This window comes from Rhinatrema bivittatum, chromosome 9 (genome assembly GCF_901001135.1).
Source record: "Rhinatrema bivittatum chromosome 9, aRhiBiv1.1, whole genome shotgun sequence".
NCBI classification, from domain to species: Eukaryota; Metazoa; Chordata; class Amphibia; order Gymnophiona; family Rhinatrematidae; genus Rhinatrema; species Rhinatrema bivittatum.
The window spans coordinates 178239753-178263067 of NC_042623.1; the positions used below are offsets into that span (position 1 = coordinate 178239753).

The 23315-nt window shown below is 44.1% G+C and overlaps 1 protein-coding gene across 1 annotated transcript in view; it reads left to right on the plus strand.

The window, feature by feature from the left end:
- CHRD (chordin) overlaps positions 1-23315 on the plus strand; it is a gene marked incomplete in the record, with an annotated part of 121201 nt that overhangs the window by 3214 nt on the left and 94672 nt on the right. Inside the window, 4 exon segments of the mRNA XM_029616866.1 lie at positions 10302-10428; positions 14723-14860; positions 16938-17055; positions 21786-21882. Coding sequence (XP_029472726.1) covers positions 10302-10428; positions 14723-14860; positions 16938-17055; positions 21786-21882 — 480 coding nt within the window.

A 23315-nucleotide genomic window follows, 5' to 3' on the forward strand; every position in this document is an offset into this window, starting at 1 on the left:
TCTGTCATATACCTACAGTGAAACAAAAGCCCCAAAACCTCGGAAATCTGAGGAAACTATGAAAAATCTCAAGAAACACCACAATGTTCCCCAGTATATTTTTTTAAACTTTTCAATTAATTCAAATGAATATTTGTAGGACCTTCATGAATACAACTTGAAAATATCAGCAAGCTGTGTAAACCTTTGGTCCACCTTTACTTTATGTTTATTTTATTCTTCTAAATATATCCATTCTCCCTCAGTAATGCACACACTGTCAATATTGCCTCCAAGAAGTTACTAGGTGTGTACACATTTTTTTTCATGTAACAATTTTTTTAAACCAATTTTTGAGCGCCTGTATTAGTATTGCCTTTCTGTTACTGTTGTGAGTTAGTGTAAAACCTGTGAGCAGCGCTCTTAATGAATACGCAATCACTAACATTCTTAGCCTAGAGGGAACTATGCTCACTATGCCTGTCTTTTCTCTGTCCCACACACACACTACAAAGAAAGGAGGAAGGTGTCACACACTCATTGTGTCCATCTTTTCATTGTCTCTCTCATACATACTGTAAAGGGGGAAAGTGTCCTTCCTCCCTCTGTTACACACTCACTGTGTCCACTCTCCCACTGTAACACATGCACTTTAAAAAGGGGGAAAGTGTCCTTCCTCCATGTGATACACACTCACTGTGTCTACTATTCCTCTGTAACACATGCACTTTAAAAAGATGGGAAGTGTCCTTCTTCTTCTGTCACACACTCATTGTGTCTACTATTCCTCTGTAACATGTGCACTTTAAAAAGATGGGAAGTGTCCTTCTTCTGTCACACACTCACAGGGGGTAATTTTCAAAAGGAGTTACATGCGTAAAAGTAGCTACTATTGTAGCAATTTTCAAAAGCCATTTACTCAAGTAAATTGCACTTATGTGAATAAATCCTATAGACAAGTCAATGGCATAAATTGTAGCAATTTTCAAAAACCCACTTACTCAAGTAAAGTGAATTTACTCCAGTAAACCTGGTTTTTACTCGAGTAAATGCTTTTTACTCGAGTCTACTATTCCTCTGTAACATGTGCACTTTAAAAAGATGGGAAGTGTCCTTCTTCTGTCACACACTCACTGTGTCTTCTATTCCTCTGTAACATGTGCACTTTAAAAAGATGGGAAGTGTCCTTCTTCTGTCACACACTCACTGTGTCTACTATTCCTCTGTAACATGTGCACTTTAAAAAGACGGAAAGTGTCCTTCTTCTTCTATCACACACTCACTGTGTCTACTATTCCTCTCTAACACATGCACTTTAAAAAGAGGGGAAGTGTCCTTACACACTCACTGTGTCTTCTATTCCTCTGTAACTCATGCACTTTAAAAAGAGGGGAAGTGTCCTTCTTCCTCTATCACACACTCACTGTGTCTACTATTCCTCTGTAACACGTGCACTTTAAAAAGAGGGGAAGTGTCCTTACACACTCACTGTGTCTTCTATTCCTCTCTAACACATGCACTTTAAAAAGGGAGAAAGTGTCCTTCCTCCATGTGATATACACTCACTGTGTCTACTATTCCTCTGTAACATGTGCACTTTAAAAAGAGGGGAAGTGTCCTTCTTCTTCTATCACACACTCACTGTGTCTTCTATTCCTCTGTAACACATGCACTTTAAAAAGAGGGGAAGTGTCCTCCTTCTTCTGTCACACACTCACTGTGTCTACTATTCCTCTGTAACATGTGCACTTTAAAAAGAGGGGAAGTGTCCTTCTTCTTCTTCTGTCACACACTCACTGTGTCTTCTATTCCTCTGTAACACGTGCACTTTAAAAAGAGGGGAAGTGTCCTTCTTCTGTCACACACTCACTGTGTCTACTATTCCTCTGTAACACATGCACTTTAAAAAGAGGGGAAGTGTCCTTCTTCTTCTGTCACACACTCACTGTGTCTACTATTCCTCTGTAACACATGCACTTTAAAAAGAGGGGGTGTCCTTACACACTCACTGTGTCTTCTATTCCTCTGTAACACATGCACTTTAAAAAGAGGGGAAGTGTCCTTACACACTCACTGTGTCTTCTATTCCTCTGTAACACATGCACTTTAAAAAGAGGGGAAGTGTCCTTACACACTCACTGTGTCTTCTATTCCTCTGTAACTCATGCACTTTAAAAAGAGGGGAAGTGTCCTTCTTCCTCTATCACACACTCACTGTGTCTACTATTCCTCTGTAACACGTGCACTTTAAAAAGAGGGGAAGTGTCCTTACACACTCACTGTGTCTTCTATTCCTCTGTAACACATGCACTTTAAAAAGGGGGAAAGTGTCCTTCCTCCATGTGATATACACTCACTGTGTCTACTATTCCTCTGTAACATGTGCACTTTAAAAAGAGGGGAAGTGTCCTCCTTCTTCTGTCACACACTCACTGTGTCTACTATTCCTCTGTAACATGTGCACTTTAAAAAGAGGGGAAGTGTCCTTCTTCTTCTTCTGTCACACACTCACTGTGTCTTCTATTCCTCTGTAACACGTGCACTTTAAAAAGAGGGGAAGTGTCCTTCTTCTTCTGTCACACACTCACTGTGTCTACTATTCCTCTGTAACACATGCACTTTAAAAAGAGGGGAAGTGTCCTTACACACTCACTGTGTCTTCTATTCCTCTGTAACACATGCACTTTAAAAAGAGGGGAAGTGTCCTTCTTCTTCTGTCACACACTCATTGTGTCTACTATTCCTCTGTAACATGTGCACTTTAAAAAGATGGGAAGTGTCCTTCTTCTGTCACACACTCACAGGGGGTAATTTTCAAAAGGAGTTACATGCGTAAAAGTAGCTACTATTGTAGCAATTTTCAAAAGCCATTTACTCAAGTAAATTGCACTTATGTGAATAAATCCTATAGACAAGTCAATGGCATAAATTGTAGCAATTTTCAAAAACCCACTTACTCAAGTAAAGTGAATTTACTCCAGTAAACCTGGTTTTTACTCGAGTAAATGCTTTTTACTCGAGTCTACTATTCCTCTGTAACATGTGCACTTTAAAAAGATGGGAAGTGTCCTTCTTCTGTCACACACTCACTGTGTCTTCTATTCCTCTGTAACATGTGCACTTTAAAAAGATGGGAAGTGTCCTTCTTCTGTCACACACTCACTGTGTCTACTATTCCTCTGTAACATGTGCACTTTAAAAAGACGGAAAGTGTCCTTCTTCTTCTATCACACACTCACTGTGTCTACTATTCCTCTCTAACACATGCACTTTAAAAAGAGGGGAAGTGTCCTTACACACTCACTGTGTCTTCTATTCCTCTGTAACTCATGCACTTTAAAAAGAGGGGAAGTGTCCTTCTTCCTCTATCACACACTCACTGTGTCTACTATTCCTCTGTAACACGTGCACTTTAAAAAGAGGGGAAGTGTCCTTACACACTCACTGTGTCTTCTATTCCTCTCTAACACATGCACTTTAAAAAGGGGGAAAGTGTCCTTCCTCCATGTGATATACACTCACTGTGTCTACTATTCCTCTGTAACATGTGCACTTTAAAAAGAGGGGAAGTGTCCTTCTTCTTCTATCACACACTCACTGTGTCTTCTATTCCTCTGTAACACATGCACTTTAAAAAGAGGGGAAGTGTCCTCCTTCTTCTGTCACACACTCACTGTGTCTACTATTCCTCTGTAACATGTGCACTTTAAAAAGAGGGGAAGTGTCCTTCTTCTTCTTCTGTCACACACTCACTGTGTCTTCTATTCCTCTGTAACACGTGCACTTTAAAAAGAGGGGAAGTGTCCTTCTTCTGTCACACACTCACTGTGTCTACTATTCCTCTGTAACACATGCACTTTAAAAAGAGGGGAAGTGTCCTCCTTCTTCTGTCACACAGTCACTGTGTCTACTATTCCTCTGTAACACATGCACTTTAAAAAGAGGGGGTGTCCTTACACACTCACTGTGTCTTCTATTCCTCTGTAACACATGCACTTTAAAAAGAGGGGAAGTGTCCTTACACACTCACTGTGTCTTCTATTCCTCTGTAACACATGCACTTTAAAAAGAGGGGAAGTGTCCTTACACACTCACTGTGTCTTCTATTCCTCTGTAACTCATGCACTTTAAAAAGAGGGGAAGTGTCCTTCTTCCTCTATCACACACTCACTGTGTCTACTATTCCTCTGTAACACGTGCACTTTAAAAAGAGGGGAAGTGTCCTTACACACTCACTGTGTCTTCTATTCCTCTGTAACACATGCACTTTAAAAAGGGGGAAAGTGTCCTTCCTCCATGTGATATACACTCACTGTGTCTACTATTCCTCTGTAACATGTGCACTTTAAAAAGAGGGGAAGTGTCCTCCTTCTTCTGTCACACACTCACTGTGTCTACTATTCCTCTGTAACATGTGCACTTTAAAAAGAGGGGAAGTGTCCTTCTTCTTCTTCTGTCACACACTCACTGTGTCTTCTATTCCTCTGTAACACGTGCACTTTAAAAAGAGGGGAAGTGTCCTTCTTCTTCTGTCACACACTCACTGTGTCTACTATTCCTCTGTAACACATGCACTTTAAAAAGAGGGGAAGTGTCCTTACACACTCACTGTGTCTTCTATTCCTCTGTAACACATGCACTTTAAAAAGAGGGGAAGTGTCCTTCTTCTTCTGTCACACACTCACTGTGTCTACTATTCCTCTGTAACACATGCACTTTAAAAAGAGGGGAAGTGTCCTTACACACTCACTGTGTCTTCTATTCCTCTGTAACTCATGCACTTTAAAAAGAGGGGAAGTGTCCTCCTTCTTCTGTCACACACTCACTGTGTCTACTATTCCTCTGTAACATGTGCACTTTAAAAAGAGGGGAAGTGTCCTTCTTCTTCTTCTGTCACACACTCACTGTGTCTTCTATTCCTCTGTAACACGTGCACTTTAAAAAGAGGGGAAGTGTCCTTCTTCTTCTGTCACACACTCACTGTGTCTACTATTCCTCTGTAACACATGCACTTTAAAAAGAGGGGAAGTGTCCTTACACACTCACTGTGTCTTCTATTCCTCTGTAACACATGCACTTTAAAAAGAGGGGAAGTGTCCTTCTTCTTCTGTCACACACTCACTGTGTCTACTATTCCTCTGTAACACATGCACTTTAAAAAGAGGGGAAGTGTCCTTACACACTCACTGTGTCTTCTATTCCTCTGTAACACATGCACTTTAAAAAGTGCAATTTAAAAAGAGGGGAAGTGTCCTTCTTCTTCTGTCACACACTCACTGTGTCTACTACTCCTCTGTAACACATGCACTTTAAATAGAGGGGAAGTGTCCTTCTTCTTCTGTCACACACTCACTGTGTCTTCTATTCCTCTGTAACACATGCACTTTAAAAAGAGGGGAAGTGTCCTTCTTCTTCTGTCACACACTCACTGTGTCTACTATTCCTCTGTAACACGTGCACTTTAAATAGAGGGGAAGTGTCCTTCTTCTTCTGTCACACACTCACTGTGTCTACTATTCCTCTGTAACACGTGCACTTTAAAAAGAGGGGAAGTGTCCTTCTTCTTCTGTCACACACTCACTGTGTCTACTATTCCTCTGTAACACGTGCACTTGAAAAAAGGGGAAGTGTCCTTCTTCTGTCACACACTCACTGTCTACTATTCCTTTGTAGCACATGCACTTTAAAAAGATGGGAAGTGTCCTTCTTCTTCTGTCACACACTCACTGTGTCTACTATTCCTCTGTAACACATGCACTTTAAAAAGAGGGGAAGTGTCCTTCTTCTTCTATCACACACTCACTGTCTACTATTCCTTTGTAGCACATGCACTTTAAAAAGATGGGAAGTGTCCTTCTTCTTCTGTCACACACTCACTGTGTCTACTATTCCTCTGTAACACATGCACTTTAAAAAGAGGGGAAGTGTCCTTCTTCTATCACACACTCAATGTGTCTACTATTCTTCTGTAACATGTGCACTTTAAAAAGAGGGGAAGTGTCCTTCTTCTTCTTCTGTCACACACTCACTGTGTCTTCTATTCCTCTGTAACATGTGCACTTTAAAAAGAGGGGAAGTGTCCTTCTTCTTCTTCTGTCACACACTCACTGTGTCTACTATTCCTTTGTAACACATGTACTTTAAAAAGAGGGGAAGTGTCCTTACACACTCACTGTGTCTTCTATTCCTCTGTAACACATGCACTTTAAAAAGAGGGGAAGTGTCCTCCTTCTTCTGTCACACACTCACTGTGTCTACTATTCCTCTGTAACACATGCACTTTAAAAAGAGGGGAAGTGTCCTTACACACTCACTGGGGTAGATTTTAAAAAGTACGCCCATGCGTACATTTGTTCGCACACCAGGCACAAACAAGGGTACGCCGGAGTTTAATAGATACGCGCATAGCCGCACGTATCCTTTAAAATCCAGGGTTGGCGCATGCAAGGCTGTGCAAAATCAGCAGCCTGCGCACGCCGAGCCACACAGCCTGCCTCCGTTCCCTCCGAGGCCGCTCCGAAATCACTCCCTGCTTCAATGGGAATTCGATTCAGACAGCCAACCCTGGGCCCTGACCTGGGTACTAAATCCACAGACTTTAGGGAAAAAGTGCAGGACTGATTTTACAGCCAAATCCAAAAGCACAGCACATTCAAGCACAAGCGGACTTGTCTGAATTATCAAGAAAGCTAGTCTTAATTGTGTTATGGGTTTGACCATTGCTTGGTTTTTGATTGTTAATATTACTATCCTTAACATAAGGCTTGGGGGTAACCTGCACAGAGCAGCATTTACTGCCCTTAAAAGAAACATGGGGGTAACCTGCATAGAACGGCAATTACAGTCATAAAAACCCTGCTGGGCAAATTGAAGGGATCATTTTGTCCTTTTCTGCTGTCATTGCCTTGTTACTACTAATCTTTAATCTATCTTTTAAAACCAGCACAATACTTGAGGGTGACTAATGTAACACCAATATTTAAAAAGCTCCCCAAGGGTGATCTGGGAAACTATAGACCCATGAGCCTGATGCCAGGAAAATGACAGAAGCTATTCTTGTAAATAAAATCTTTGGCCATATAGACAAGAGTCAATCCGGTTTTAGCAAAGGGACGTCTTGCCTTGCCACTCTAATTTGAGTCCAAATCAGAAGTTATCTGGCTAAATTAATAATTGAGTACTTTATCTGGGTAAATTCTAGCTGGATAGCTCATTGGCTGGATAAGATAGGGGGCAATCCTGTGGCATAACTGAGAAGAGAAGTTAGACGGATAAGTTATCTGCATAAGTCTGGCCATCCTGTAGACCTGTCATAACTGGCCCAACTGCACAATGTCTGAATGTGAACCCCTAGATATTTTGAAGATGTAGGTAAAGGCGAGCTAGTTGATATAGTGTATCTGAATTTTCAGAAAGCATTTGACAAAGAAGATTCTCTTGAGGAAATTAAAAAGTCGTAGGATTGGAGACAATGTCCTGTTGTGGGTTGGTAACTGATTGCAGGACAGGACAGGACAGGGCTAGGACTAAATGGAGAAAGCTCCTTAATGGAGTTACCTCAGGGATTGGTACTGGGTCCTGTGCTGTTTAACAATTTACAGATGAACACAATTATTCAAAATAGCAAAGGATTGTGAGGAAATGCAGAAGGAATTTGTGAGTCTAGGACACTGGCAACTGAATGGCAGATGAAATTTAATGTGGAAAAGCTATGCAGACAGGGAAAAATAATCCATGCTTCAGGTAGAGACAGTGAATTAATGAACATTGCCTTCGTGTGTGGTAATAGTGATAATAACAGTAAAACAACATTGCAAAATTCAGAGGTCAATAGCAGGAATAGTTTCCGGGTTTTGGTGCCAGTCTGTATTGTCCTGGTCAGGTTTCATTTATGGTCTGGTGGCAGGATGCCGCAGATTTTGCTGCTCTCCCTGCTGTTCCTAATCTTTCCAGTGGGATTATAGAGGTTTTCCTGCTCATTCTTTTTTTAGGAAGCCTTGGATTTTCTCTTTCAGCTTTGGGAAATGTACATCTCTGATCTTTTTGTATTTTCCACAGTGCAGGAGGAAATGCAGTTCTATTTCCATTTCTCCAGTGTTTCACTACAAATAGGATCTGGCTTGTTGTAGTTTCCAGTGCAAGTTTTTGTCCTCATCTTTTTATTTCTAGTCTAAGGTCACTTATATTGTATTTGGGGAGGGTTTGTCTGTGTGGATTCTGTGGGTGTGCAGTTTCTGTTTCTGTTACAATTCCTCCCGTAGCTGGAGCCACGGGAGACCTCTCACCTTTCTCTGGAGACCGCTCCAAAGCCGGGGCCTCACCTGAACTGGTTTTCTGGATTTTGCTCCACGGCCTGGAAGGCCTTCGATGTCATCGGGGCCTGCCTGAGGCCTGCTCCAGTCTCAGCTTGGACTTTCTGGTTTGGGCCCCGCCCTTCTTTCTAAGGGGTTGGCCCGCAGCTTCTCTCTATACTTATAGGGCCAGCCAGGTGTGGCCCATTGGAACTCCTCCCAGGGAGTTGCCTGCTTTCTGGCCTATAAAAGGGCTTCACTTTCAGTTCTGCCTTGCCTTGCATCGGAGTTTCTAGCTCCTGGAAGTCTTGCCTTCCAGCACGCCGTCAGGTCCATGTTCTTCGTTGGAGCTCCATGTCCTGTGTTACCTGTTCCAGATGTTCATGTTACAGTTCCGTTCCTGATGTCCATGATCCTGTCCTGATGCCCGCTACCCTTGGTTCCTCGTCGCCATCCTTCTTCATGTCCGCAGCTCAAGCCTCCGGAGGGATCCTCCTGCCTGAAGCCAAGTCCCATCTTGGTCCTGTATCCTTGCCTGAAGCCAAGTCCCGTCTTGGTCCTGTGTTTTGAACTCTGTTTCGCCCTCAGATTCTTGAGCTTGCTCCGTCCATGCCTAAGACTCTGACTGAACCTGTGCCATTCCAGCGTGGTCCTTGACCAGCCTAGGATGGGCTGTGTAGGGCGCGCCTTGTTACAGGCTTCTACAGTACCTTTGCCATGTTCCAGCTTCAGCTATTCCACACCTCGTCTGGAGCCTGATTCACACTCTAGCGAGGTCCGTGACCAGCTCATTGGGTCCGCCCGTTTACAGTGGTCTGTGTAGGGCGAGCTGCTTGGTAGGGCTCAACCCAGTACTTTGCTTGCTTCTGAATCCTTGCCTGAATTCCTTGAATACCTTGAACCTTGCCTCGTTTGAGTCCTTGTCTTCAGTGCCTTCTTCCTGTGTCTTTGTTTCCAGTGCCTTGTCCTGAGCTTTCGTCTGCCCTTGTCCGGAGTCCGGCCTGCTGCTTCTTGCCATTCCAGCGGCAGGTCCGAAAGGGCCGGGAACAGTTGGAGGACTGTTCATTACCAACATCATGATTGTTGGTTCCAGAAGCATGCAGGTCCAACAAAGGGTTGGACTGTCCGCTTCCACCCATGCTGGGACGTGTCTCGCCTACCCTCGGTGCTTCTTGGATTAGTCTGGAACTGTGCCGAGGCTCAAGGGCACACAATCCCCTCGAGTGGGACTGCTCCCTCAGCGCTCCCATAACAGTTTCTGTGTAGGGATCTGTAGAAGTCCTGTGGTCCCAATGTGAGATGTATTGGTGTTCTAGGGCCCAGTAATGTCTTTTCAAAGGCTGGGTTATTGCTAGGTTAGTACTGGTTTAGTGCCACAGGATACTGATGTGTTGAGTGTGTTTTTTCAGTGCCTCATAATAGAGGGAGATTGTGTCGCTGCTTCTTAGCCAAATCCAAAATTTGACTTAAAAGGTCAAAGTATCCATTTGTGCAATAGGACAGTACCCAAGGGCCCACAACACTCTCCTCTAGTCTTGGATGGGTGCTTAGGGGTCAATGACCCTTATTGCCTGGGGGCCCAGACCACTGTCTGTTCACCCCTGCATCCTTTAACACTCTTAATCCCTGTTCTCATTATTTTAACATTTAAATGTTTTTTTAAATAATACAGTATATACAAATCCAGCTCATAGAAAATATACACATGAAACCCAATAACTACAAAGAAAACGAATAGACGAGAGACCAGAAAAAATGAGTCCACAATGTCTGGGGACTCAAAACTAACTATGAGCTAAAGAAGAAGAGATAAAAGGTAAATAATAGCCCAAGGTAGAGTATTTCCCCTTATGCAGTGATTAGAAGCACAGTCCAGATCCACAGGAATTTACGCTGCAGGGTCTCATGTGCTGTGTAAGGAATTTTATGGCTGTAAGTAAGTTCTTTACGGGCAGTAAATTGAGCTCAAAGTTTGAAGACTTAGATCTCACTATTTATATGGTGGAAGATAATAAATGTTTAATTAAACAGCAACGAACTCGCCGAGGGAAGCCCATGGGGAAGGTGTATTGCAAGAACATACAGGAAGAGTGCCTGAGCCCTGCGTGTAGTGACCCTGTGCTGCAGCAGGGACACTGCTGCAAGAGCTGCCCCAAAGGTAAGTGCAATGGAAAGGACGATCTCCAGCATGTAAGAGCCTGGAAGTCCTTTAACTCTGCAACAGCAGAACGATGGATCCAGGCTGCTGCACACTGGCTGGAGGAGGCAATCCCTAACATTTCTCACAATGCAATGTAAGGAATTTTATTGGCATGATATAAGGTAAACTACAGTAAGGAGACAATTATGAAACTGTCACATTGGGATAAATTCCACAGGCATTTTCCACCAATTTCTAAAGCAAAAATATCTGCATACATTCTACTTCAAAACTGTCACATGAACAATATACTCATGGACATCTGCACCAGCTTTAACTGCAGGTCCTTTGTCACGGAAATTAGAACATGTAAATTTCTAAATGCAATCTACGCATGTTAATTTCCTTCCTAACATAAGCATGCGCCAAGATTATCTCCTCTAAATGCAGATAAATGTACAAGTGATGTATAATCCCCACCCCTGGGAACGCCTCCTCTAAATGCAGATAAATGTACAAGTGATGTATAATCCCCACCCCTGGGAACGCCTCCTCTAAATGCAGATAAATGTACAAGTGATGTATAATCCCCTCCCCTGGGAACGCCTCCTCTAAATGCAGATAAATGTACAAGTGATAATCCCCACGCCTGGGAACACCTCCTCTAAATGCAGATAAAAGTACAAGTGATGTATAATCCCCTCCCCTGGGAACGCCTCCTCTAAATGCAGATAAATGTACAAGTGATGTATAATCCCCTCCCCTGGGAACACCTCCTCTAAATGCAGATAAATGTACAAGTGATGTATAAACCCCACCCCTGGGAACACCTCCTCTAAATGCAGATAAAAGTACAAGTGATGTATAATCCCCTCCCCTGGGAACGCCTCCTCTAAATGCAGATAAATGTACAAGTGATGTATAATCCCCTCCCCTGGGAACGCCTCCTCTAAATGCAGATAAATGTATAAGTGATGTATAATCCCCACCCCTGGGAACACCTCCTCTAAATGCAGATAAAAGTACAAGTGATGTATAATCCCCTCCCCTGGGAACGCCTCCTCTAAATGCAGATAAATGTACAAGTGATGTATAATCCCCTCCCCTGGGAACGCCTCCTCTAAATGCAGATAAATGTACAAGTGATGTATAATCCCCACCCCTGGGAACGCCTCCTCTAAATGCAGAGAAATGTCCAAGTGATGTATAATCCCCACCCCTGGGAACGCCTCCTCTAAATGCAGAGAAATGTCCAAGTGATGTATAATCCCCTCCCCTGGGAACACCTCCTCTAAATGCAGAGAAATGTCCAAGTGTTGTATAATCCCCACCCCTGGGAATACCTCCTCTAAATGCAGATAAATCAAGTGATGTATAATCCCCACCCCTGGGAGCAACTCCTCTAAATGCAGATAAAAGTAAAAGTGATGTATAATCCCTAGGGATGTGAATCGTGTGCCCGATCGTCTTAACCATCAAAATCGTCTGGCAGGAGAAGAAAATCATGTTTGGCACGATTTTTTAGTTAAAAAATCGGTTTTTCCGATTAGTGCGCACTAACGGGAGTTAGTGCGCACTAACAGGAAGTTATTGCGCACTAACCATTGTTAGTGCGCACTAACCGAAAATGATACAAATTGATACTTTTCAGGTCAGTTAAGGTCAGTTTAGGAATGAATATGTGTTCCTATTGGCTGCCCTCTTATTTATTCATGTTACCAAGGTTCCCACTGACAATATATGGGGGATGGGAAATGGAAACAGTTGGTAGCTTGACAAAAAAAGTAATGTGATCAGTCAATGTGACTAGAACTTGTGCCCTATCCCTGATACCGGGAGTGTTGTGATATTCCTGCATGCAGTGCCATATCCCTGATACCAGGGGTGTTGTGATCTTCCTGCATGCAGTGCCCTATCCCTAATACCAGGAGTGTTGTGATCTTCCTGCACACAGTGCCCTATCCCTGATACCAGGGGTGTTGTGATCTTCCTGCATGCAGTGCCCTATCCCTAATACCAGGAGTGTTGTGATCTTCCTGCACACAGTGCCCTATCCCTGATACCGGGAGTGTTGTGATCTTCCTGCACACAGTTCCCTATCCCTGATACCGGGAGTGTTGTGATCTTCCTGCACACAGTGCCCTATCCCTGATACCAGGGGTGTTGTGATCTTCCTGCACTCAGTGCCATATCCCTGATACTGGGAGTGTTTTGATCTTCCTGCACACACTAGTGCCCTAACCCTGATACCGGGAGCGTTGTGATCTTCCTGCAGGCAGTGCCCGAACCCTGATACCGGGAGTGTTGTGATCTTCCTGCATGCAGTGCCCTAACCCTGATACCGGGGGTGTTGTGGTCTTCCTGCACGCAGTGCCGTATCCCTGATACCGGGAGTGTTGTGGTCTTCCTGCACTCAGTGCCCTATCCCTGATACCGGGAGTGTTGTGATCTTCCTGCACTCAGTGCCCTATCCCTGATACCGGGAGTGTTGTGATCTTCCTGCACACAGTGCCGTATCCCTGATACCGGGAGTGTTGTGATCTTCCTGCATGCAGTGCCGTATCCCTGCTCAGTGCAGGAAGATCACAACACCCCCGGTATCAGGGATAGGGTACTGCGTACAGGAAGATCACAACACTCCCGGTATCAGGGTTAGGCCACTGTGTGCAGGAAGATCACATCACTCCCAGTATCAGGGATATGGCACTGAGTGCAGGAAGATCATAACACCCCTGGTATCAGGGATAGGGCACTGAGTGCAGGAAGATCATAACACCCCTGGTATCAGGGATAGGGCACTGCGTGCAGGAAGATCAGAACACTCCTGGTATCAGGGTTAGGGCACTGTGTGCAGGAAGATCACAACACTCCCAGTATCAGGGATATGGCACTGAGTGCAGGAAGATCACAACACCCCCGGTATCAGGGATAGGGCACTGTGTGCAGGAAGATCACAACACTCCCGGTATCAGGGATAGGGCACTGTGTGCAGGAAGATCACAACACTCCCGGTATCAGGGCTAGGGAACTGTGTGCAGGAAGATCATAACACTCCCGGTATCAGGGATAGGGCACTGTGTGCAGGAAGATCACAACACTCCTGGTATTAGGGATAGGGCACTGCATGCAGGAAGATCACAACACCCCTGGTATCAGGGATAGGGCACTGTGTGCAGGAAGATCACAACACTCCTGGTATTAGGGATAGGGCACTGCATGCAGGAAGATCACAACACCCCTGGTATCAGGGATATGGCACTGCATGCAGGAATATCACAACACTCCCGGTATGAGGGATAGGCACAAGTTCTAGTAACATTGACTGATCACATTACTTTTTTTGTCAAGCTACCAACCGTTTCCATTTCCCATCCCCCCAACCATCACCTCAGTGGGAACCTTGGTAACATCAATAAATAAGAGGGCAGCCAGCCAATAGGAATACATATTCATTCCTATCTGACCTGAAAAGTGTCAATTTGTATCATTTTCTGTTAGTGCGCACTAACTCCCGTTAGTGCGCACTAACCCGATTAACGATTTTTTAATGATAAATCGTTAGAATTCCTATTGTATCATGTTCTTTAACGATTTATTACTATTTTAAAATTATCAGACGATAATTTTAATTGTTGAAAAGCGATTCACATCCCTAATGGATACCTATCAAGTTGAGTGATCTAGACAGCTAGGAGCACGGATTACAGTCAGATACCCCTGTAAATGTGCCTTGAACACCACTTGGTGCATCTTTTGTGAGCCATCTCAGTTACGCTTCTTCTTGGATAGCTATCGAGTTGAGAGTAGTGTGACCTAGCCAGCTCAGGGTATGTTTAAGATTAGGATAAAGCCTCCTTAATTTTCTTTTTCCCTTTTTCCTTAAATATCTGTTCTTGTAGTCCTTGGATCTCCCTATTACCGCTTATAGGTCAGTATGGATATAGGGGTTTAAAATGTAAATTTCTATTATTGTTCTTGTAATTTTCTTCCACTGAATGTGAACGATTGATACATTTCAAATTGGAGATTTTCTTTTATAATATGTAAATAAATGAATAAATAAATAAATAAAAAGCTAGGCCTGGCCCTGCTGGGCAGCCTGGATAGAGCATTTGGTCTCTTTCTTCTATCATTACTGTGTTACTATGTTAAGATGGACTGAGTGGAGGCCAGAGTACTCAGGATCTGTCTCTGTGTTGATGCCCTCCATAGCCCCCTTCTCTGGTAATACTAAGCTGAGTGATCCTGCAGGGAAGAGGGAAGTGAGGAGGGACTGGAACAGATTTTCTGACTCTTTCTCCTTTCTTGGCAGCTTCTCCCAGCCTCTCTCAGAAGAGATCCAAGTTCCTTTCTGATGGCTTTGAATATTTCCTGGAGAAAGAGGACGGATTGCACAATGACCAGATGTACCTGAGCTCTGATGATATGTCTCAGGATGACAGCCGCAGCGGTACCATATCTGCAAAGGGAGGGGACGCAGCAGTACCAGGCATGCCAGGGGAAGAGAGGGCTGTAGCACCTCTGGTCTGGGAGTGAGTTGCATCAGTGCCATCTGAGCCAGCACTAATGGCCAAAGAGCTATTCTCTCTGCTGAGCACAAAATCTATGCAGACTCCTAGACCAGTCACTGCACCAGATATTATTAAATTGCATCCTTTTGCCTGCTCCTAGAGTAGGGTACTGTGCCATGTGTGGGATGAATGCTGCCAGAGTAAAGCACTGCACAATGTATCAGATGAATGCTTTGCCTGCTCCCAGAGTAATCCCACCCGGTGTTTTTTATTTTTTATTTTTTTATATGGATAATTTTCTGTATACCCGCTCAATATTTCCTCTTATAACATCCATCATTTTCTTTAATTTATTCAAAATGTGTTAGGAGAGCAGGGGATGGTTTCAATGTTAATAGGCTACCATCCAGGTGCCACTGTTTTTTTGTAATCATTAACGCACCCTCCCGCCTCCAATTTTTTATTCAAACTACTAATATTAAAAATCTATTGAGCTGGATTACAAAAAATAACCCCATTTTTTAAATATATTTTTATTTTTCACATATCTTATTCAATAAAATCCTCCTTTTTGTGACTAGCACTTTTCTATTTTTTACTTTTAAAGCCGTCAACGGAAGAGTTACTTGTACTTAACTTTAAAGAATGTCTCTAATGATCCCGACTTGCGCACGTTTCAACAATTGATGTCTTCCTCAGGGTCTATTCATTCTTTAGTTGATCCTATTTTTTAAGATGTTATTTAAATTCTCCGGTGCTCCATCAAACCTCCGTATTTGTTCAATTCCTGAACGAATACGGAGGTTCGATGGAGCACCGGAGAATTTAAATAACATCTTAAAAAATAGGATCAACTAAAGAATGAATAGACCCTGAGGAAGACATCAATTGTTGAAACGTGCGCAAGTCGGGATCATTAGAGACATTCTTTAAAGTTAAGTACAAGTAACTCTTCCGTTGACGGCTTTAAAAGTAAAAAATAGAAAAGTGCTAGTCACAAAAAGGAGGATTTTATTGAATAAGATATGTGAAAAATAAAAATATATTTAAAAAATGGGGTTATTTTTTGTAATCCAGCTCAATAGATTTTTAATATTAGTAGTTTGAATAAAAAATTGGAGGCGGGAGGGTGCGTTAATGATTACAAAAAAACAGTGGCACCTGGATGGTAGCCTATTAACATTGAAACCATCCCCTGCTCTCCTAACACATTTTGAATAAATTAAAGAAAATGATGGATGTTATAAGAGGAAATATTGAGCGGGTATACAGAAAATTATCCATATAAAAAAATAAAAAATAAAAAACACCGGGTGGGATTGTTTGTGTTAAATTTACCGTATCCATTTGGTGAGGATCGTATTTGATAAGATTGCTCCCAGAGTAAGGCACTGCCCAGCATATGGGATGAATTTTCTGCTTGCTCCCAGAGTAAGGCACTACACAGTATATGGGATGAATTTTCTGCCTTCTCCCAGGGTAAGGAACTGCACAGTGTAGAGATGAATGTTTTGCCTGCTCACAGGGTAAGGGACTGCACAGTATAGGGATGAATGCTTTGCCTGCTCACAGGGTAAGGGACTGTTCAATATATGAGGTGAATGTCATGCCTGCTCCCAGAATAATGGATTGAACAGTATATGAGATGCTCTGCCTTCTCCTAGAGCACAGAGGAGCCAACTTGTACTATCACTCCTCGGAGTGGGGAGGAAGCGAGGCCGGCCTTCCTATAGCCTCTAATGAATGGCAAGAAAATGTAATACAATGAAAGCATCATTTTACCCACTGGCCTTTAATTGGTTCTCTAACTGGTGAGGAATGAGTCTTTCTGCTGGTGAATGCATGACCAAGGAAAGAAAGAAGCATTTTCTCATTATTTCTGGTCCACCCTCTCTTGTTTAGATTGAGGATCCATGTATAGCTCCTTCCCCTTTCTGCTGGGATGGGGACATGGTGGACATTGCTCATCCATGGACAACACATGCTGAGTGATCCTCTTCTTCCTTCTTTCTCCAGAGTTTGTGGCCCTTCTCACCAATTCCCCACGGTCCTGGTCTCCAGTGTCCAATGGAGTTGCCAAAGCTCGCTTTGCTCTGCTGCGTTCCAGCCTAACCTTCTCCATCAACTATGAGCGGTAATTGGTATCTCCCCTGTCTCCTTCCTCTTACCCCAACATCCCCCAAACCATCCAAGCATGAGGTGCTCTCCCCTCCACTTCTGTCATCATACCCAAAGGTCCCCCATTCCATCCAGGCATGAGGTGCTCTCCCCTCCACTTCTGTCATCATACCCAAAGGTCCCCCATTCCTTCCAAGCATGTTTTTCATGTGTGACTGAGGTGAGGGATTCTGCTAGCATGTATTTTCTGTGAAGGGATCTGTAACAATCTGGCTGGTTCTGTTTTCCCAATAGGAGATGTATTGGTGTTCTAGGGCACATTACAGCATTTAAGAGACGCTCATCTTTCAACTATGCGAGAGAGCATTTTCCATTGCTTCCCCCAAAACTTAGAACACCCTGCCCATAGAACTGAGGACCCAGCACATCCAAAAAACATTTTAAAAAGACCTAAAAACATTTTTATTCCGCAAACTCTATTCTAACTATCTGACACCTGATCATCCCAGCACTCAACAGAACTCGCAAGCATAATCCTCCTCCTTCATGCTCTCCTGATGTACCCTCCTTTTCTACCCCTCCCTGCTCACTCCCTTGATCTGTTAAGTTCTTTGAAAATGTTCTCCGCAATATTCTGTTATTCAACGACTAAGAAAATATGTTGATTGTTCACAAAACCCTATTGTTCCCAACTACTATGTTATCCATTTGATTGTAAGATAATTGCATATGTTGGATGATAATTGCAGATTTGTAAACCGTTATGATGGCTCTACCGAATAACGGTATATAAAACCCTACAAATAAATAAATAAATAAATTTGCATTGCCATCTTTTTGTATGCTGGGTTGTAGTTGTTTGAGTTCCGGGAGTTAGTCCTGGATTGGTAGGGCAGGTTTGCTATACAAGTCCTGAGTGTGTTTTTCTAGGGGTTTGTGTTGCTTTTATTGAGATGACACCAGAATTGGAATATTCTTTTTTGTATGGTGAGCAGTAAGGGGAAGTCTCCTAATTCTGCTCTGCACCCATTATTAGATGTGTTTCTGTGGAGGCAGACAGTGCGTTTGCAGAGCTGGAGATGCAGGTTTTCTATTGGGGGTCTCTCCCATTCTTGTAGTTTTGGGTTAATGGTAGACCTCAGACCTCACTCCCATATTAGAGGATTGGTTGAATGATGCTATCAAATAATTTTAATCGTAGTTTTACTGGAGGATTATATTTATCAAGAAATTTCTTTGTTGCATATATGGCTCATATCTTTTTCTTGTAGTGGTCTTTATAGCCAATTTAAAACTCAGTAGATCCATATTCAGAGACATTTAGCAGGATAACTCAGAGGTTATATGGCTAAATGATTATTTGGGCACTTATCCGGATACCTTAAGGGCGTTTAGGGTGGTGTTACATTAGCTGACTAATACGGTCACTTTCCAACTCGCATTATGGCGTTTTCGCATGCGTTAAGGCGATGCTAATTTTTAAAAGGGGAGGGATTGAGGAGGAGTTGGGGTGGGAATTTTGTAAAAGTGGGTTGGCTTCGTGAAGCCATAGCGCATGATATTGCACAGTTTTAACACTGAAAATAACCTCACTTTTATCTTTAGCATTAAGCTGTGCAATATGCCCATAATGCAAATTGTGATTTTTTTTTCGCAAATTCTGTTTTGGGCATTTTTAGGCTGGGGAAGGGCCTGAGATGTGAGAGGAGAGGGAAGGGGGGAGAGAGAAAGACTGACTCTGGGGAGGTCCTTTGATATGTGAACGTTTTATATCACTATAAGAGGGGGTGAGGTGTTTGGGTTGAGTTGGGTTTTGGGGGACAGTTTAACATGCACAGTCATAAATGCAAACAGCACATATCATCAGTGAAGATTTATTGTGATTTGGAGTGATAAAATGTGAAAGAAGAGTAAATTTGTGCCATATTTTCTCTACTATTAAGCTAACTGTGCTGTCCATATGTCTGTGCATGTAAAATAGCCTCTCGGAACCCGCTCCACCTCACCCCGAGTTACTAGTGCTCCCTCTTACAATGGATACATTATTTTATGAGCCCAATTTCCCTAACAATGCCCCTTTTTATCGCAGGCATTATTCTCGCAAAATTTATAGCACAATGATGAATGTAGTCCTAAGATAGCCATCTATAATCACTGCACTATTGAATGAATATACCTCCAAAGCTAGTCAGATAAGCTTATCTGCATAACCTTTCTATCCATTTAGTGACTAAATATGGATCTCCAGATCTCAAAGCCAAGGGATGTGTAGTTTAGGGTATAGATTGACTGTAACTTAAGCCCTGGACTAGGATTTTAGGTAGGAAGGGTAATTAGCTGATCATCCCTATCAGTCACTATGGGTCAGCAGAGTTAAAAAAAAATTAGTTTTTGTTTTTCGGTTCATTTTCAGAAGGGTTATTTCCCATGAATTTTGGTTCATGGAATGCTTGATTTGTTTCATTTGTGTGAGAAAAAAAAATAAATCAAACATTAAAAAAACGAACTGAACCAAGAAAATGGAGCCTCCCAAGGCATCTCTTCCCCACCACCCAAGGCATCTCTTCCCTACCACTCATCTCTCCCACCTGGAAAAATGCCGCCAGCAAGGCCTAGGCCCAGGATGAAGTCTTGGCCTTGTGTAGAACAAGTACACGGCCAAGGCATTGGCATTGGCTGGAGCCTGGGAACAGGCCCAATGCCATGACTTGGCCTGGAGGCTAGGGCCTCAGTCTGGACCCAGGTCCAACAGCGGGACACAGCTTGGAGGCTGTGTCCTGAAGCCTGGGTCTCGGCCTAGGTCTGAGCCTGGTGGCGTCTTTGGATACCCGATAGATCAGTTAAGTGAAAATTTTCAGGGGGATCAAATCTTCCCCAAGACTGAGACCCCAGTGTTGCTATTGGGCGTAGGTCATGATCCCTGCTCTGGGCATATGCCCTAAGACAAGGCCCCAGCCTCAGACCTAGGCTCGACACATTTTTTTTAAACAAATGAAACAAAGTTCGTTTCTTTCTATGGGGCCCTCAAATTGTTTGTAGGCTGCCTGAATAATACAAATTGCCCTTATTCATTGCATTTTGCACATTCATTTAAAACGAATGCACATCCCTAACAGGCACCTCTTGTGATGCTGCCTGGATTGTTCATCAGCCTATACAAAAGCAGGCAGACAGGAGGAGCAGGATGGTTTTTATGACTGGAGTTTGGAGAAGCAGGAGAGTGATATAGTGATTACCAGTTTAGGTCCAACAGCCTTATACCGGGGAAGACCCCCTAGGTCTGGAAGAGAGGAACTTGTGAGAGTGATATATACATTTTTGGAAGAGCTATTTGGTTTATTTGAGAAGTGGTTATGTGGGGGGTTTTTTTGGAGCCTAGTCGTGTCCGGAAGGAATTTTATTCCTGTCTGTGTAAGATCTGGAAAAGATGCTGTGATCCCTAATCTCCAGCCAAGAAGGGTCATCTGACAGAAAAGAGAGAATCAGTTTGTGAGATTTTAAAAGTTTTGTTCCTGTTATTTTGGAAGGGATTTTTCTGCTACCCTCTCCCTAAGAAGGAGAGAAGATTTTGGATGTTTGCACTTTCTAACACCAGAGGGGGAGAGAAGATCCTTCTCCCCATTAGGAGCCCTCAGGGACACTGAACTCAGCTAATAGAACTGAGAAGAGAAATACTTTTGGAGAGTTTCATTTTATGAGAAGATTGTTGCTAATTGAACTGAAAGTATTTTTGGTTAAGGTAAATCTATTTTTGAAATCTCTCCACCAGAGTGTCCAGCATCTTCTTTAAGAGGTGGAGGTACAATAAAGAAAGGACATTCCAGAGAGAGACAGAAAGACTGTGTTACCCCTGGAGGTTGAATCCTCCTCCCGGCTAGGCGAGTGGAGTGGTTGGTGTGATAAAAGAAAGAGTTGGGAATGAAGTGGCCCAGAGAACCACGGTGAACTCTTGCTTTTTGGATGACCACCGCAGGTTTACTTGGAGGATGCAGGATTCCAGGTGCCTGTTGCTGTCACTGGGGCACTTTGTGGTGGCAGGTGGGGAGCTCAGTTCTTGTCTGATACAATGGGTGTGCAGCACTCTGTGTTAGAGGCAGGTGCTCAGCTCTTAGATGGTAAGAGTGGGTCTGATCTGTCTGCGGCAGGGGTAGATGCACAAGACTCTATGGAAGCTTTGGTGCTCAGGTCTCTTTAGCAGAGGCAAGTGCTCAGTTGTCTGTTGGTAGGGCTGGATATCGGTCTCTCATTAACAGGGTTAGGTGTGCAGGTCTCTGCGGCAAAGAGAGGTGCATGGGTCTCTATGGAATGATGGATACTCAGGTCTCTGTGGAAAGGTAGGTGTTCAGGTCTGTGTAGAAGAGGCATGTTCTCAGATCTCTGTGGTAGGGATGGACTCTCTATAGAAGGATAGGAGCTCAGGTCTCTGTGAAAGGGTAGGTGCTCAGGTCTCTGTAGTAGGGATGGATATGGTCTCTGTGGGAGGGGTAGGTGCTCGGGTTTCTGTGACAGAGATGGATATTCAGGACTATATGGCACAATTGAGTATGGTCTCTCTGGTAGGTAGGGGTGCTCAGCTCTCTGTGACAGCAATGGGTATGGTCTCTCTGTAACAGGGCAGGTGCTTGGCTGTGGTAGGAATGAGTATGGTCTGTCTGTGGCAGGGTGGGTGCTGAAGTCTCGTTATAATCTCTTAGTAATTACTTGTTTTCAGTGAAGACTGCTAATGCTGTTCTTCTCTTCCCACAGCCTTGGCCGACCTGTCCGTGTCCGATTCAGTGATTCCGATGGTAGTGTCTTGTTTGAACATCCTGTGCACAGGACATTGTCCCCACAACACAACATGGTGAGTGCAGGTGTTTGTGAAGCTCCTTTCCCATCACAGTAAACAATAAGAACATAAGATATGCCATACTGGATCAGACCAAGGGTCCATCAAGTAGGGATGTGCAGCAGGGATGGATACGTTCGATTCGGTATTCGTATTCGTTGGGACCCTTTCTCTCCTCAATGATGTGGGGAACCTCCTCCCCTCTCACTTGCATGGGGGGAATTTGTGGGGATGGGGAGTGTATGTGTGAGGATAGAGAGTAATTGTGTGAGGATGGGGAGTTTATGAGCATAGGGAGTATGTGAGGACAGGAAGTGTGTGAGGATGAGGAGTATGTGGAAATGGGGATTGTGTGTGAGGATGGAGAGGTGTGAGGAAATCAGGGGAGTGTGTGGGAATGGGAGTCTCTCCCCTCTTACTGGCATGGGGGGGAGAGTGTGGGGATGGGGAGTTTGCGGGGATAGAAGGAGTGTGTGTGAGGATGGGGAGTGTGTATGGGGATGGGGAAATACATGAAAATGGGAAGTATGTGGGGATGGGTGTGTGTGTGTGTGTGTGTGTGTGGATGGGGAGTGTGTATGGGTATAGGAGGAGTGTGGGGATGGGGCAATGTATGGGGATTGTAGCCTTTCCCCTCTAACTGGTGTGTGGAGTGTATGTGAGAATGGGGAGTGTGTGTAGAAATAAGGGGAGTCTGTGGAGATGGGGGTCCCTCCCCTCTCTTTAGCATGGAGGGAGTGTGTGGGGATGGGGGAAGTGTGTGAGGATAGGGAGTATGTGGGATTGGGAGCCCTTCCCCTCTCACTGGCATGGGAGTGGTGTGTGTGAGGATGGGCAGTGTGTGAGGATGGGCAGTGTGTGAGGATGGAGGGAGTGTGTATGTGGGAATGGAGGGAGTGTGTATGTGGGAATGGGGAGTGTGTATGTGGGGATGGGTAAGTGTGTGAGGATGGGGGTGTATGTGTGACAATAGGAAACATGTGTGGGGATGGGGGAATGTGTGAAGATGGGCTGTATGAGGATGGGGAGTGTATGTGGGAATGGAGGGTGTGGGGATGGGAGCCCCTCACCTCTCACTGCTGTGGAGGGAGTGGATGGGGATGTGTGGCATGTGTGAGGATGGGGAGTGTGTGTAAGATTAGGGAGCATGTATGGGGATGGGGGAGTATGTGGGATAGGGAGGTTGTATGGGGATGGGGAATAAGTGTGGGAGTGGGGGAAGTGTGTGGGGATGGGAGCTCCTCCCCTCTCACTGGTGTGTGGGGATAAGAGGAGTGTGTGGGGTTGGGGGGGTGTGGTGATGGAGGGTGTATGTGAGGATGGGGAGTGTGTGTGGGGTGGGGAGCATGTGTGGGGATGGAGAAAGTATGGGGATGGTGAGTGTGTGTGAGGATGGGGTGTATATGAGGATGGGAAGTGTTTATGGGATTGGGAAGAGTGTGTGGACA